The 14,433-nt window shown below is 50.1% G+C and overlaps 2 protein-coding genes across 2 annotated transcripts; one reads left to right on the top strand and one right to left on the bottom strand.

Annotated features, from left to right (window-relative positions):
- Nucleotides 1–5,905: 5,905 nt before the first annotated feature.
- FOXG_14186 (uncharacterized protein) lies at nt 5,906–6,397 on the bottom strand (the record flags this gene model as incomplete). Its single annotated transcript, XM_018394252.1, has 1 exon — nt 5,906–6,397. One exon carries the CDS (start codon nt 6,395–6,397, stop codon nt 5,906–5,908), a length of 492 nt encoding a protein of 163 aa, XP_018253850.1.
- Nucleotides 6,398–6,723: 326 nt separating this feature from the next.
- Nucleotides 6,724–9,168, top strand: FOXG_21491 (uncharacterized protein; the record flags this gene model as incomplete). Its single annotated transcript, XM_018401831.1, has 3 exons — nt 6,724–7,830; nt 7,880–8,318; nt 8,378–9,168. 3 exons carry the CDS (start codon nt 6,724–6,726, stop codon nt 9,166–9,168), a joined length of 2,337 nt encoding a protein of 778 aa, XP_018253849.1.
- Nucleotides 9,169–14,433: the final 5,265 nt, after the last annotated feature.

Raw genomic sequence — 14,433 nt, 5'->3', positions numbered from 1 at the left:
GGAGCAGATACCGATACAGACGGCAGATATGACGGCAGCCATCTTGCGACTTCCTGGACGCCTAGTACTGGTTGTGTCCGTTTACGTACCGGGACGAGACGATGAGGCGTTGCAAGGTACCTGCAACCTGCTGCATCAGGTCATTTCAGGCACAAGAAGACAAGCCGGTGGGCTGGTGGATGTGGTAATTGTTGGAGACTTCAACCGACACGACCAATTATGGGGAGGAGATGAGATATCCTTGACGAGGCAAGGCGAAGCGGATCAGATCATCAGCCTTATGACTGAGTTTGATCTAACGAGCCTGCTTCCAAGGGGGACGAAGACGTGGAGTGGCGGAGATTTCGAGACAACAGTCGACCTGGTCCTTGCTTCGGCAGACCTAGCGACCTCGACTGTCAAGTGTATGATACACGGCACAGAGCACGGATCCGATCATCGTGCTATCGAGACGGAGTTCGATGTCTCTGTTCCGATGCCGCAAGCCCAGGAGCGACTTTTGCTCAAGAACGCACCATGGAAGAAGATCAACGCCCGGATTGCCGAGGCGTTAGAGTCCATTCCGGAACAAGGCACCGTACAGCAGAAGACTGACAGGCTTATGACAGTGGTGCTGGAGGCAGTCCGCGCGCTAACACCCAGAGCTAAGCCGTCACCATACGCAAAGCGTTGGTGGACCTCAGACCTCACGCAACTTCGGCAGATATACACACACTGGAGGAACCGTGCCAGAGCATCGAGACGTGCGGGACGAGCATGCGAGGAGCTTGAGGACACGGCGAGAGGAGCAGCAAAGCAGTACCATGATGCCATCAGACAGCAGAAAAAGACGCATTGGAACGAGTTTTTAGCCGATAACGACAACATATGGAAGGCAGCAAAGTATCTCAAGTCCGGAGACGATACAGCATTTGGCAAAGTACCCCAACTCACGAGGGTCGACGGCACACGTACGACCAACAATATCGAACAGGCCGAGGAGATGTTAGTCACGTTCTTCCCTCCATTGCCGCAGCACATCGAGGTGGAAGGGGATCGACCCCAGCGCGGATCTGCTGTCGTCATGCCAAATATCACTATGGAGGAGGTAGAGCGACAGCTTTTCGCGGCGAAATCATGGAAAGCACCCGGCGAAGATGGGCTACCAATCGCAGTCTGGAAACAGATCTGGCCTTCTGTCAAGCACCGAGTCTTCTCACTTTTTCGTGCTTCGTTGGAAGATGGCGTGCTGCCGGATCAATGGAGACATGCCAAGATCATTCCTCTGAAGAAACCAAACAAGGAAAACTATTCGATCGCGAAGGCATGGAGGCCCATCTCGCTTCTATCTACCCTGGGCAAAATACTAGAGGCGGTCGTCGCAGAAAGGATCTCGCATGCTGTTGAAACACACGGATTACTGCCAACAAATCACTTTGGAGCTCGTAAACAACGTTCCGCTGAGCAGGCTTTGATGCTGCTGCAAGAGCAGATCTACGCCGCCTGGCGAGGTCGATGGATCCTTAGCCTGGTGAGCTTTGACGTCAAAGGAGCTTACAACGGGGTGTGCAAAGAGAGACTCATCCAAAGACTGAGAGCAAGGGGCATACCAGAGGATCTACTTCGCTGGATCGAAGCTTTTTGCTCGGATCGCACAGCGACTATTCAGGTCAACGGACAGACATCCGAGAAGCGAGAGTTGCCACAAGCCGGGTTGCCGCAGGGCTCCCCTCTGTCCCCGATCCTGTTCCTCTTCTTCAACGCGGACCTTGTCCAGCAACGCATCGATTGTTATGGGGGAGCGATAGCGTTTGTGGATGACTTCACTGCGTGGGTGACAGGTCCAACCGCAGAAAGTAACCGCGATGGGATCAAAGGGATCATTAAGAAAGCTCTAGACTGGGAGAGAAGAAGTGGCGCGACGTTCGAGACAGAAAAGACGGCGATCATACACTTCACGCGGAAAGCATACAAGTCCGACGAGGAACCTTTCGCGATCAGGGGACAGCTCATTCGGCCCAAGTCTCAGGTCAAGGTTCTGGGAATGATCATGGATGCCGGCCTCAAATATAAAGAGCACATTGCACGGGCAGCGGCTAAGGGATTGAACGCTGCGATGGAGCTGCAAAGGCTCAGGGGTCTTACTCCGAGGACAGCGAGGCAGTTGTTCGCAGCCACGGTGGCCCCGGTCGTGGACTACGCCTCAAACGTATGGATGCATGCATGCAGGTATAGAAGAGCCAGCCCTATCAACCGGGTTCAGAGGATTGGGGCAAATGCAATCGTGGGGACATTCCTCACAGTGGCTACAAGCGTAGCAGAAGCAGAGGCACATATCGCCAGTGTACATGAGCGGTTCTGGAAACGGGCCATCAAGATGTGGACTGATCTACATACCCTTCCGACAACCAACCCTCTCCGAAGCTCTACATCTCGCATTCGAAAGTTCAGAAGATACAATCGCTCGCCATTCTACGAGGTAGCAGTGGCACTCAATGAGATCCCGATGGAAGAACTAGAAACGATCAACCCTTTCACGTTGGCACCCTGGGTAGAACGGGTGCAGACTATAGTAGATGATGGGGATAGTTTAGGGACAACACAAGCAGATCTAGGATGGGCGGTACGGGCAGCAGTGAGCAGTTCGGCGCGGAATGGGGTAGTCGGAGTTGGCGGGGTCATCGAGATCCCCACCTCGGTGCGAGGAGGACCGAAGCTTGAGCGCTTTTCCTTCACGCTCGGCATGAGGACGGAGCAGAACCCATTTTCCGGACAACTAGCAGCGATGGCTTACGCTTTGAGACACTTACCCGACCTTGAGTATCGAAGCGTGGCACTGTTGGCGAGCAACAAAGCCGCCGTGCTCACAGTCCGAAACCCTCGCCAGCAGTCCGGTCAAGAGTATGTTAAATGCATATATGATTCCATCAATGTATTGAGGGTCAAAGGAAACGTGGTGGCTGTCATATGGATGCCCACCAGTGCTGAACACAGGCTCCTGAAAATGGCTAAGAAAGAGGCGCGAAGTGCGAGCCAAGACGGTGCCGTCCCGGCTCAGAAGTTTCCCCAAATGCGATCGACGACCCTGAATATAGCCCGATCGAGCCAGCGTGCAAACCAACGGCTACCAGACAATGTTGGGAAGTTTTCGAAGAAGGTTGATGCTGCGCTCCCGGGTAAGCACACTCGATTGCTCTATGATGGCTTGTCACGGAGAGAAGCCAGCGTGCTAGCACAACTTAGGACAGGCATGGCCAGATTAAATGGATACCTCTTCCGGATCAGCATAGCAGCGTCACAGAAATGCGTATGCGGGCAAGCGATAGAGACAGTGGAGCACTTTCTCTTTCGATGCAGGAAATGGACAGCGCACAGGACTGAGATGCTGCAGTGCACGGAGACATCGAGAGGAAACCTCTCGTTCTACCTAGGAGGAAAGTCACCATCAGATGACGCAAAGTGGACGCCAAACATGCAGGCAGTCCATGCAACTATACGATTTGCAATGGCCACAGGCCGACTCGACACACAATACTGAAACCAGATTGCAAGAATCTCACCTACTTACTCTTACTGACCTACTTACACCAAACACCAAAACACCCCGTCTCATAAAAGCGGACATCGCTTCAGCCGCCGTAGATAGGACGTTGAACACTTGAAGAACAGCCTTCAAGCTAGTTCGCTGGCTATGCTAGTAAATTAGGGGAAAACGCAGGGAGCAATAGGGTAGAAGGGAAAAGCACAATCGAGGAACAGGCGCATTATGGGCTTGAGGAGACCTATTTCAATTCATATGGTGAAAAGCAAGGCATAGTCTGGGCTTTAGGAAATGCGGACACAGATTGAGCAACGTGTAGCACAGCATGGGCTTGGGGAGGCGAGGACGAAAACTAGGCAATGTACGTACGAATTAGTGACTAGTGCCCTATCGGCCAAAATAAGCCGCCGGGCGTAATAAATTGTATTGTATTGTACCTCCGCACTCGAGCGCAGCGAGAGAGGAGTCCCCCTTAAACACCGCTGGAATAAGATAGGCTTCGGGTCGACTACTGGACTGGAGGGGATATGTCAGATCATCAAAGTTCTGCAGAGGCTAGCGCTGTGGTCACAAAGGACGTATTGGCCTTGGTTTAGGAAGTACGCCATGAATAATCTTGAAGGATAGCAGGAGTTGGATTTGACGAATAGCGAGTTGACTAAGTCTCGGTACATACTCTGCCTCCACCGAGTGGCCTTTTGCGCGTACCAGCCTTTGAGAGGAGTTTAAAGACGTCTATGAATTCGTAGCTATTTAGCTCTGGTTCTAGTTACAATTGCTTACTGGCCCATGTCACGACGATGAGAGTCAAGGATCTGGTCTTCTGCGGCAGCGAATTTGATTCTCGTGTTGTGCTGAACTCCGGCCTTTGCCAGTGTCAGATGATTGCCATCTCTGCCTCTGCGCTGGGGAAAGTGTTGAGAGGAACAAAATAGCCCAGTGACCCTCCAATCTAAGACTGAGGATCTTCTTGGTCACCATCTGCTCATTGAGACGTTCACAACAGAGAGAAGGGGTGGGTTGAGTCCGAGTTGTTGGCCTGGTATTACTCCGATCTCTTCTACCGGTTGACGCCGAGTACTTGGATCTATTCCAACATGTTTCTTGGCTATATGAGTGGCAATCTCGCCAGCCAGGCACCAATACTGGCCTGCCTGGCATACAAGGATCCGATATTTACAAAGAAGGATAAAAGGATAAATTGGGTTAGATGAACCGGGGTCCATCTTCGGATCAAGTGCCATGACGTAACCATTTAGGTCTAAAAGCAGTTAAATGCTGACTACGGTTCACATTACGACGACGGACGTTGATTAGCCTGAGCCAAAGTGTTGCCGTGTCTTAACGTGTTACCAAACACCAATCAGAAATTCAAGCTGACCGACCCTTGTCAAGGTCAAAACCCCCTTGGCTAGTGACTTTTCGAAATTCAAGTCTACCCCCGTAATCCGGGGTAAAACAAATCAATTTGACTATAATTGATTTTGGTATATAGGACTAGGCTGAGTAGTAAATTCCATTATGATTCCATCTTGCCAATAAGCGACTCGGCCCAGCGGTAAGCGATATTACGGTAATGCACGGGCCTTGAAATCCCATTTGTATGGACGATTCTGGCAGAATCTTGGGCAGTGAAAGCGGGCTAACCTGACTAGGCAAATGTAACGCTCAACCGCACTGTGTTCTTCAACGGCCTTCGAGGTCGTTAAGTTCAACCCCCGTAATACAAAGCAACATAGATCTGAGACAGAAAAAATGGATTTCCATTTTATTTAGGCATACGTATACCTAATCGAACTATACAAGACCAGGAATTCGGGTCGTGGTCTGGGAAACCTAAGTACTGATTCCCCAGGAATATAGATTTCTTGAGTAGAGCACAGGGGGTTGTACGCGTCCGGGATACGATGATCCCACGAAGAACTTATCAGAGATACGTCACACAAAGAGATGATTGGTATGAGGCCCAGCTACCAGGAACCTCACTAGATAACCGCCAGTATAGAAGAGCAATGGGCCTGCCTTCAGGATATCTAAAAGCAGGCTACAGCTCGTGTCTTGATCCAGGATGGGAGCAACTGAATTTGATTCAACGTAAGTCAATCCACATCAACATTTTTTTCGAAGAGCCATTAGGATATGTAGATTAGGCCAGAGGGTGAGCTAAAATACACATATTCTATTGGTTCCTTGACAAAATGTGGATGTGAATTGACTCACGTTGAAGTGAATTCAGTTGCTCCCATCCTTGCCAAAAAGGAACACGCAAAAACTGATTCAATAACACGTTATGGTATCAAGCCAAATACAAGAAAGAACATTATCGATGGTTGTTCATCTCCCATGCTTGCGTTATCTACATATACGCACGCCATCTATCACCATCTAGTCCTTCAGGTGTCGCTTCTTTCGAGGTCGTCCAGGCCCACGCATCCTCTTGCGCTTCTCTGAAGCACCCTTAGCCAACTGCTTACTCTCAAACTTCCCCAACATATCGGGCGTAATCATGCGCAGTTTGGACTCGTGCTCCAAAGTCGATTCGGCTGGACGGTAACCAACCCACTGTACCTGATACATGTGTTCGGAGTTTCCGGACTTGTCGGAGGGTAGGGCTCGCTTCAGGATCTTGAAGACGTGATAGGTATCAAGGTTGGTGGCAGCGTAGCGACCGTTCAGCTTTTCCCAGTACTTGAAGACAAGCGAAGGCACCTTTTCTTGAAGACTCCATTCTGACTCCCAAGTGGTTTCCCCGTCTTGCCACTTGACGTGGATGTCTACGGTGGAGTTTTTGGTGTCAACACGGTGGCCAATGAATTCGTCAATCGCAACGTCTTCTTCAAAGCCGGGATCGGTCTTCTGAGCAGGGTTCAAATCCATACCACGAAATCCACATATGGATCCATAATGTGGATCCATATCCATTCCATTCCATTCCACGTAGGCTTCAGCATTTCCATATCCACGCCACGGAACCCCTTCCACATGTTCCACATGTGGAAATTGTGGAAAGGAATGGAAATTTAGGTGGGGTTTGAAAATACCTGGATTTCCTTGTGAAATAGCGCATACCCTAAGTACTTTCAATCGCCAATAGCAACGCAATAGCAACAATTTTCCACTCCGTTTTACCCGTACACAAAGTTCAAACAAGTCTATTCTAGGAGGGTTTACTATTACTCACGCCCTTACTACTCCAAACTGAAATGGCCACCCTTCATCCAACCAAGTCAACCACACCCATTCCAGAACGTACAGAAGAAGACAATCAACGACTCTTTCAGCTCTACAAAGGCTGGACCTTGACGGAGAGAGACGGCCAAGTGCGTCAATGGGTATATCAGTTCGGCTACGATATCCAGCATGCCGATAAGGGGGAACGCCGATGGGTGTGTTGCCTTTGCATCAAGCAAAAGCGGCCGAGGCCAAAGAGTTATGCCATCAAAGGGTTGCAGAACGCTGAGGGTCACCTGTACACGGACCACAATGGCATCATGGATCCGACAGGCAAGAGGCAAAAGCCTACAAAGGCATCCGAGAAAGCACATCAGTCCATTGCAACAATCCTACAGTTGAACCCGAAGGAGCCGAAGGAACAAGATTTGATCAATACCTTGATCAAACGTTTCGACAAAACTGTATTCCAGCAGAAACTTGTCAACTGGATTGTCAATTCTAACCAATCCTTCTCGATCGTCAACGATCAAGATCTTCGAGACATCTTCAACTACCTCAATCCATCTGTTGAGATCACAAAAGCTAACATTACTGACGTGACCGTGCGTGCCATCGCAGAACGAGAATTTACCAACAACATGGAAAGAGTGAAGGATGCTTTGCGAAAGAGTCCGGGACAGATCCATATCCAGTACGATGGCTGGAAGTCTGGTAACCGACACGCCTTATACGGCATCACATGTGTGTTTCGGGATTCAAACAATCGGCCACAGAAGTGTGTCCTCGGACTGCCTGAGCTTACAGAGCGGCACACAGGCGAGAATATCGCCGGGCAGATTATCGAGATCATTCGGGAGTACGAGATCAGCGATAAACTCGGATATTTCACATTGGATAATGCCGGTAACAATAAAACCTCGATGGGGGAGCTTGGATTAGAATTTGGCTTCGACTGGGAGAAGCGATGGGTTCGCTGCGTTGGCCACGTTGTCAATATAGTAGTGAAACAGATGCTGTATGGCAAGAACCCGGATGCTTTCGAGAAAGAGGTCTTCGAAGGACTTCACACGGCAGCGAAGGAGCATGAAGTCTGGAGGAGGCGAGGCTCTGTTGGAAAATGGCATAACTTTGCTGTTGTAGGTGGCTGAGTCCTCGGCTTTATTTGTTATACTCACGAAGACCTAGGAGGTGAGCAGATCGGACACGTGGACCGATATGCTCAAGAAGGTACAGGCTGTCGAGAGCCAACTCTCTGATGACGCTCAGCTCAAGAAACACCGTCCAGTTGGAGTTGTGGTCGACAATGCTACCCGGTGGCTTTCCCAATTCTCGATGATTGAACGCGCTCTCGTCTTGAGGCCATTTTATAATTCTTTTGTCCAGAGAGCGTCAAACGAGTGGGAGAAGGTCAACTTGACGAGAGCTGGCCACATCAAAAAGGGCTCCAAGCTGCCCTTCTTCCTGAAGGAAGAGAATCGCATGACACCTGATGATTGGCATGTGCTCGGGACTCTTTACGACATTTTGCTTGACTTCCAGCTGGTTGTGAGAGGTCTTGAGGGCGATGGACAGGGAAAACACCAGAGAAAGGTTGAGGAAAACGAGATCGACCCTCCACTGTCTGGTAAGCCTTAGACTTCTCAAAAGCGGCCCGATTCTTATTTTAACAGCTGACTTGTACAGGAACAAGCTGGGATCTTATTCACGCGTACGAATTTCTTCTCGAAACCCTCGAATCCGCGAAAAGAGCAGTCGCCAAGTTTCCGGACGGCCATCACCTCGCTGTCAACATCAACCTGGGTTGGCTCAAATTGAACGAATACTACGAGCATCTGAACGATAGCCCCCTGATCTATGGCGCTGCAGTTCTTCATCCTGCCTACCGGTGGGCACTGTTTGACGATTTGTGGGGAGACGACGACGAAAGACAATTGTGGATTACCAAGGCGAAGGAGATGGTCCAGGATCTCTGGGAGAGAGAGTATAGGGACCTGGAGGTTGATGACCCAGAGATTGAGTTGCCTGCCAATAAGCGGCTGAAGACCTCAAGAAACAAGTTCACAGCGTGGCGCACAAAGAAGCGAGGACTGACGACTGTAGGGATTTCTGTTACCGAGCCGCCAATTCAATCCCCAGCTCAATCCCCTAGGTCCTCAGTTGGCGGTCTGGATCTTGATGAATACGAGCAGTGGCAGCGTGATATCGAGGATGCTGATGCTTCTGTCACAGATCCCTACGAATACTGGCACATAAGGCGGCTCAAATACCCCCGGTTGTCTAGGATGGCCTTGGATCTGCTTACTGTGCCACCAATGTCAGCCGAGTGTGAGAGGCTATTCTCGACCACTGGCCGCATGGTTACTAAGAGCCGCAATAGGCTAGATGCCAGTACAATTGGGCTTTGCCAGACACTACGGAGTTGGTTGCGTGCCGGTTTGATCGGGTCGCTAGATAGGATTCTAATGGACGAGTGACAAAAACATCGACGTCCAAGGCATGGATGCGATCCACTAATTACCATTGTTAGACAAAGTAGGTTTCCATTCCACAAATTCCACAATATGGATTCATTTCCATAATGGATCCATTTCCACCCATTCCACATCGAAGTTATTAGTCAGCATCCATATCCACGCCATATTCACAAATGTGTCGTGGAGTGTCGTGGATTTGAACCCTGCTTCTGAGTCGCGCCTCCCATAGTGTTGAATGTTGGAGGGTTCACCCTCAACTTCAGGATTAAGGTTCAGGATTAAAGTTTGACGCCCTAAACTTAGATCGTAGGACTTTCATCTAGGACTTTCTAGGACTCAAGTCCTAGAAGGAACCAGTCAAAGATATAAGGTCTCAATGGTCCTTCGATTGCGAAAGAATCAAGAAATATACACGATTCACCTTAATATCTGACAATTAAGAGTCTCATTGCCTCAACCATTTTTATTTTTATTTTTCAATACCTTGAAGAACCCTCTTTCTCATACATAATGTCCCTATCCAAGCCCCAAAAGGAAGGTCTTACGGCTACCCTCTCTAAGCCTGAGGACTTCCTCAACTGGGAGCATGAATTCCTCCTTCAGGCCCATCGTCTTGGTCTTCAGCAGCACCTCAAAAGCAAGACATTCCTCGGAGACGAACCAGCTATCCCGGATATAAGAAAACGCAGATATACGAAGACCGCTACAGCCCAACGAACAATCCGGTCTCATACTGCCGAATCTCAAGACGGCGCCCCAGACGACATTCAGGAAACGGCAAATGGAACATGGTCTATCTCTGACCTTACAGACCAAGGCCAGAAGATCTTCCAGCAGGATTTAACCTTTTATCAGCTACAAGAGAAGGTTTTCGAAAAACAGAAAAACGCTCTTGGAACCCTTCAGGACTGGGTTATCCGTACGGTCTCCCCAAGCTTGATTCAAACCTGCTGTCAGTCACACGAATCAATATACGAATGGCACTGGAACCTTCGTGCCCGGTGTGGAAGGACCGAGGAAGATGAAACGAAGGATGCCAGAAATAGGTATCTTACATTACTAAGAACTGCCCCAAAGACGGTCAGCCAAGCAGCATTCAAGTGGCTAGATCAATGGGAAGAGGCAATGGCGAAAGGGCGACAACGAGAGGTCCCTGAAACGCTCCACAACAGTGCATGGGCCTGGGACTTCTTCAGTGTCACCACACACATCTTGCCCAGCTGGACTGCCTCATACAAAATCTCTTCAAAGACTCTATTGCAAAATAGGGCCCTCTCATACCGAGATGTAGGGAACGCCTTCCGAAATGAGCTCCAAGATGCAGAAGCCACGAAGGGCCGAGTGGCCCGCGGTGCGTTTTCTGCGAGCTATGCTGGGGAGGACCCCCAGGATGATGAAGGGGACGCCCGCATCATTGAAGGCCAGTACCCATTTTCGAAGAAGGGAGAAAGAAAACGCCAGAGGTCTCCTGAGAAGAGACAGGAATGCCCGGCGTGTGGGTTATCCCACGAACTTGCGAAATGCTTCTATGTCTTTCCAAATCAGGCATGGAAGGGATTCAAGCCCCGAGAGAAGATCCAAAAGAAGGTGAAAGAAGCTCTCGAGGAAGACTCAGACCTGGAGGCCAAGGTAAAAGCCCTCACTCGGAAGAAGGCCAGGACCACAAAAGACAGAACCTTGATGCAGCCAACAAAGGAAGAAAACTCAGACCAATGACTGTACGGCCGACCAGTCGCCGAAATCAAGACCGCCTTTGCAGCCCAAAGGGATAACTATCCCTTACGGAACTCCGTGATCCTCGACCCCGGAGCTACTATCTCAATCACAAACAGTGCCAACAGACTAGCGAGATTCCAGCAGGCTATTCCAGGCGACTTCATCTGGGCAGGAGACCGAAAACTACCCATCTTAGGCTACGGAACCATGACCATCAGGCTCACAGGAACTCGAGTCCTAATGCTTGAAGATGTAGCCTATTGCCCTCGGCTCCTTACGACCCTAGTCTCCCTACGTCAACTACGAAAGAAAGGCTTCTATTGGGATAATAGGCGTAACCCAACGACCCTCCGACGACTCGACCGAACGATTGCATGCACAATCCATGACCTATACGGCCAGTATGTCGTCGAATACCAGTCAGAAAGCTTCCCAAAAGCAGCCTTTGCAGCCCACAGATTCAGCTCTCACACAAAGAGAGCCCCTTTGACGGGAGAAGCTATCCGATGGCACAGTCGCCTAGGGCACCCGGGACCACAAGCTCTGGAACATCTTATCTCGGCCTCTCAAGGGGTGCGAATACGAGGACCAGCCACTGTTGAATGCGACGCCTGTGGCATATCGAAGATCAAGAGACAAATCAGACGAGCCCCAAGACAATCCGATCAGAAGGCCGGCGAGCGTATCGCTATTGACTTCCATGACTACCAAGAAGGCATAGGCGGCTATACCTCACAGATGTTGTTAACCTGCCGAGCTACGGGTTACATCTGGGATTACTACCTCACAGCCCGGACGACAGAAGCTGTTATCACCGCTTTCAAATCCTTCCTAAGTCATCTGGAAGTCCAACACGGCCTCAAGGTCAAAGTCATCGAATGCGATAACGAGATCACGGAGATCAAGCCGAAAATCGGAGACTTCCTGAGGAATAGAGCTATCATCATCGAGCCCTCGGCCCCATACACACAAGCCCAGAATGGGGGTGCCGAACGCTCAGGGGGTGTAGTCAAGGACAAGGAAAGGGCTATGCGAACAGGCGCAAAGCTTCCTCACCAGCTGTGGCCAGAAATTGGAAGGACAGCAGTTTATCTGTACAACCGAACGCCGAACTACGCATCAGGCTGGAAAACGCCATATGATCAACTGCATACAGCATCAGCCAAAGCAGCAGGGATTCCACAGCCGAAGAAACAGCCGGATCAAACACACCTACGGGCATTTGGCTGCAAGGCCTATGCAATGACCTCAGATGCCCAGCAGAAGGTCAATCGCAAGATGCGGCTTAAGCCCAAAGGTTGGATCGGCTTCCTAGTGGGATATAGGTCCTCAAATATCTATAGGATCTGGATCCCCACGATCAACCGGATAGTCAATACTCGAGACGTCATATTTAATGAAGACGAAGGCTGCAACGGAGACTGGGAAAGCTTCAAAGATGAACTACTCGAAGCTGACCTAGAAGAAGTTGCCAAGTTCGTACAAGGATCCTCCCTGCCGGAACAAGACGACAACGAACAAGCCGAACAGGTTGAAGACTGTATTGAAGTGGTCCTTCCAACAACCACCCTAGCAGACGAAAGCAGCCCTATTACAGACGAAACAGAAGACTGCATCGTGGCGACTGCCCTAGAAAACGGCCTTAAACAGTCAGAAGACTCTGATATCCTTCTAACACCTCCAGTCACACCACTGTCAGCGCTACTAGCGCACAGCTCCAGGGTCTTATCAGACGAAGGAAACAAAACAGTCTCGTGGCAAGCAGCCTTCCTAGCCGGAACAAAGTCCCCTCTCCAGACCTCAATTGAACGGAAGCTCCGACAAGGGGTGAAAATGCATCGAAACTCTCTACCGCCGCCCCCGACGAAACATCAAGACCTAAAGCATCACCCTTTTGGAATGCTCTTTCAAGAGGCTGAAGAAAGCCACCTTCAGAGTCACAAGGAAATGAGGTCCTGGACTGAGATTCGAAAGAAAGACGCTTGCGCCGTTGACCAACAAGTCCTTGGCTGTATGTGGGTATACGTTTACAAGTTCGATAAACACGGCCGATTTCAGAAATGCAAGGCACGGCTAGTGGTCAGAGGAGACCAACAAGCTAAGGGAAGGTTGCAAGAAACATATGCAGCTACCCTAGCCGGAAGGTCTTTCCGGACCCTGATAGCCATTGCGGCCAGATTTGACCTAGAGATGGTCCAATACGATGTGGTCAACGCCTTCGTAAACGCCCCAATTGACCAGGATATTTTCATGCACATGGCCCCGGGGTATAAGAAAACAGCAACTATCCTGAAGCTCAACAAGGCCCTGTACGGACTACGAGCCTCTCCCTTGCTATGGCAGAAAGAACTCTCGAAGACCCTCCTAGAGTTAGGCTACACACAGATTCCTCACGAACCTTGTTGTTTCAAGAAGGAAGGAGTCCTCTTCTTCTTTTACGTTGACGATGTTATCATCGCTTACAGGAAGGCCCGGAAAGACAAGGCCGATGAATTGACTAGACAGCTTGGATCAAAATACAAACTAACAGGCGGAGACCCCGTGCAATGGTTCCTAGGAATGGAAGTCATACGGGACCGACCTGCAAGGAAGATTTGGCTATCTCAAACAGCCTACATTGACAAAATCGCAAATCTAGCTAACAAGGGAACATCTACAGTACCAATGACTCAAACAGAGCTACGACCTCAAACAGGACTAGCAACCCCGGCAGAACTTCAACGATATCAACGTAAAGTCGGCTCGATCCTCTATATCGCCGTTAACACCCGGCCTGACATAGCTTTCGCCGCCTCCAGGCTGGCCCGATTTCTTGTCAACCCTGGCCAAGAACACCAAGACGCCGCCGACCGCGTTATCCACTACCTCTCACACACAAGGCACCGAGCCCTACGATTCGGAGGGCCCGGAGGTCTTACAGTTGCTAGTGACGCTTCTTTTGCCGATAACACCCTTGATCGGAAAAGCTCCCAAGCGTACACTATCCGACTATTCGACGGGTTGATCGGCTGGAGAGCTAGCAAGCAGGACACAGTCACCACATCCACAACAGAGGCAGAGCTCCTAGCCCTGGCACAGGCTGCTAAGGAATCCCTCTATGTGAGTCGGCTGTTGAAAGAGCTTACAGTTCAGATGGATGATCCGACTATCCGTATCGACTGCGACAATACTCAAACTATCAACCTTGTGACCGCCGAAATCGCTACTTTGAAGACTAAGTTGCGGCACGTGGATATTCACAACCACTGGCTGAGACAGGAGGTCCAAGAAGGGAGAATTCAAGTCAAATACACCAAATCAACGGATATGATCGCAGACGGATTAACAAAGGCCCTGCCGGCAGGCAGATGGAACCGCTTCCTCTATCAACTTGGCCTGGAAGATATTCAGGAAAGACAGCAGCAGAGCCGGAAGCAAGAAGGAATAGAAGCAAGGCTCCAGAGGATAGAAGACTGCCTAGGAAATGCAGGCTCAACTGGGACCTATTGAGCCTGAGGGGGTGTGTTGAATGTTGGAGGGTTCACCCTCAACTTCAGGATTAAGGTTCAG

The sequence above is a fragment of the Fusarium oxysporum genome, chromosome 14 (genome assembly GCF_000149955.1).
Source record: "Fusarium oxysporum f. sp. lycopersici 4287 chromosome 14, whole genome shotgun sequence".
Taxonomy (NCBI): domain Eukaryota; kingdom Fungi; phylum Ascomycota; class Sordariomycetes; order Hypocreales; family Nectriaceae; genus Fusarium; species Fusarium oxysporum.
Note: the sequence above shows the minus strand (reverse complement) of the source record. Positions and strands in the feature narration are given on the sequence as shown.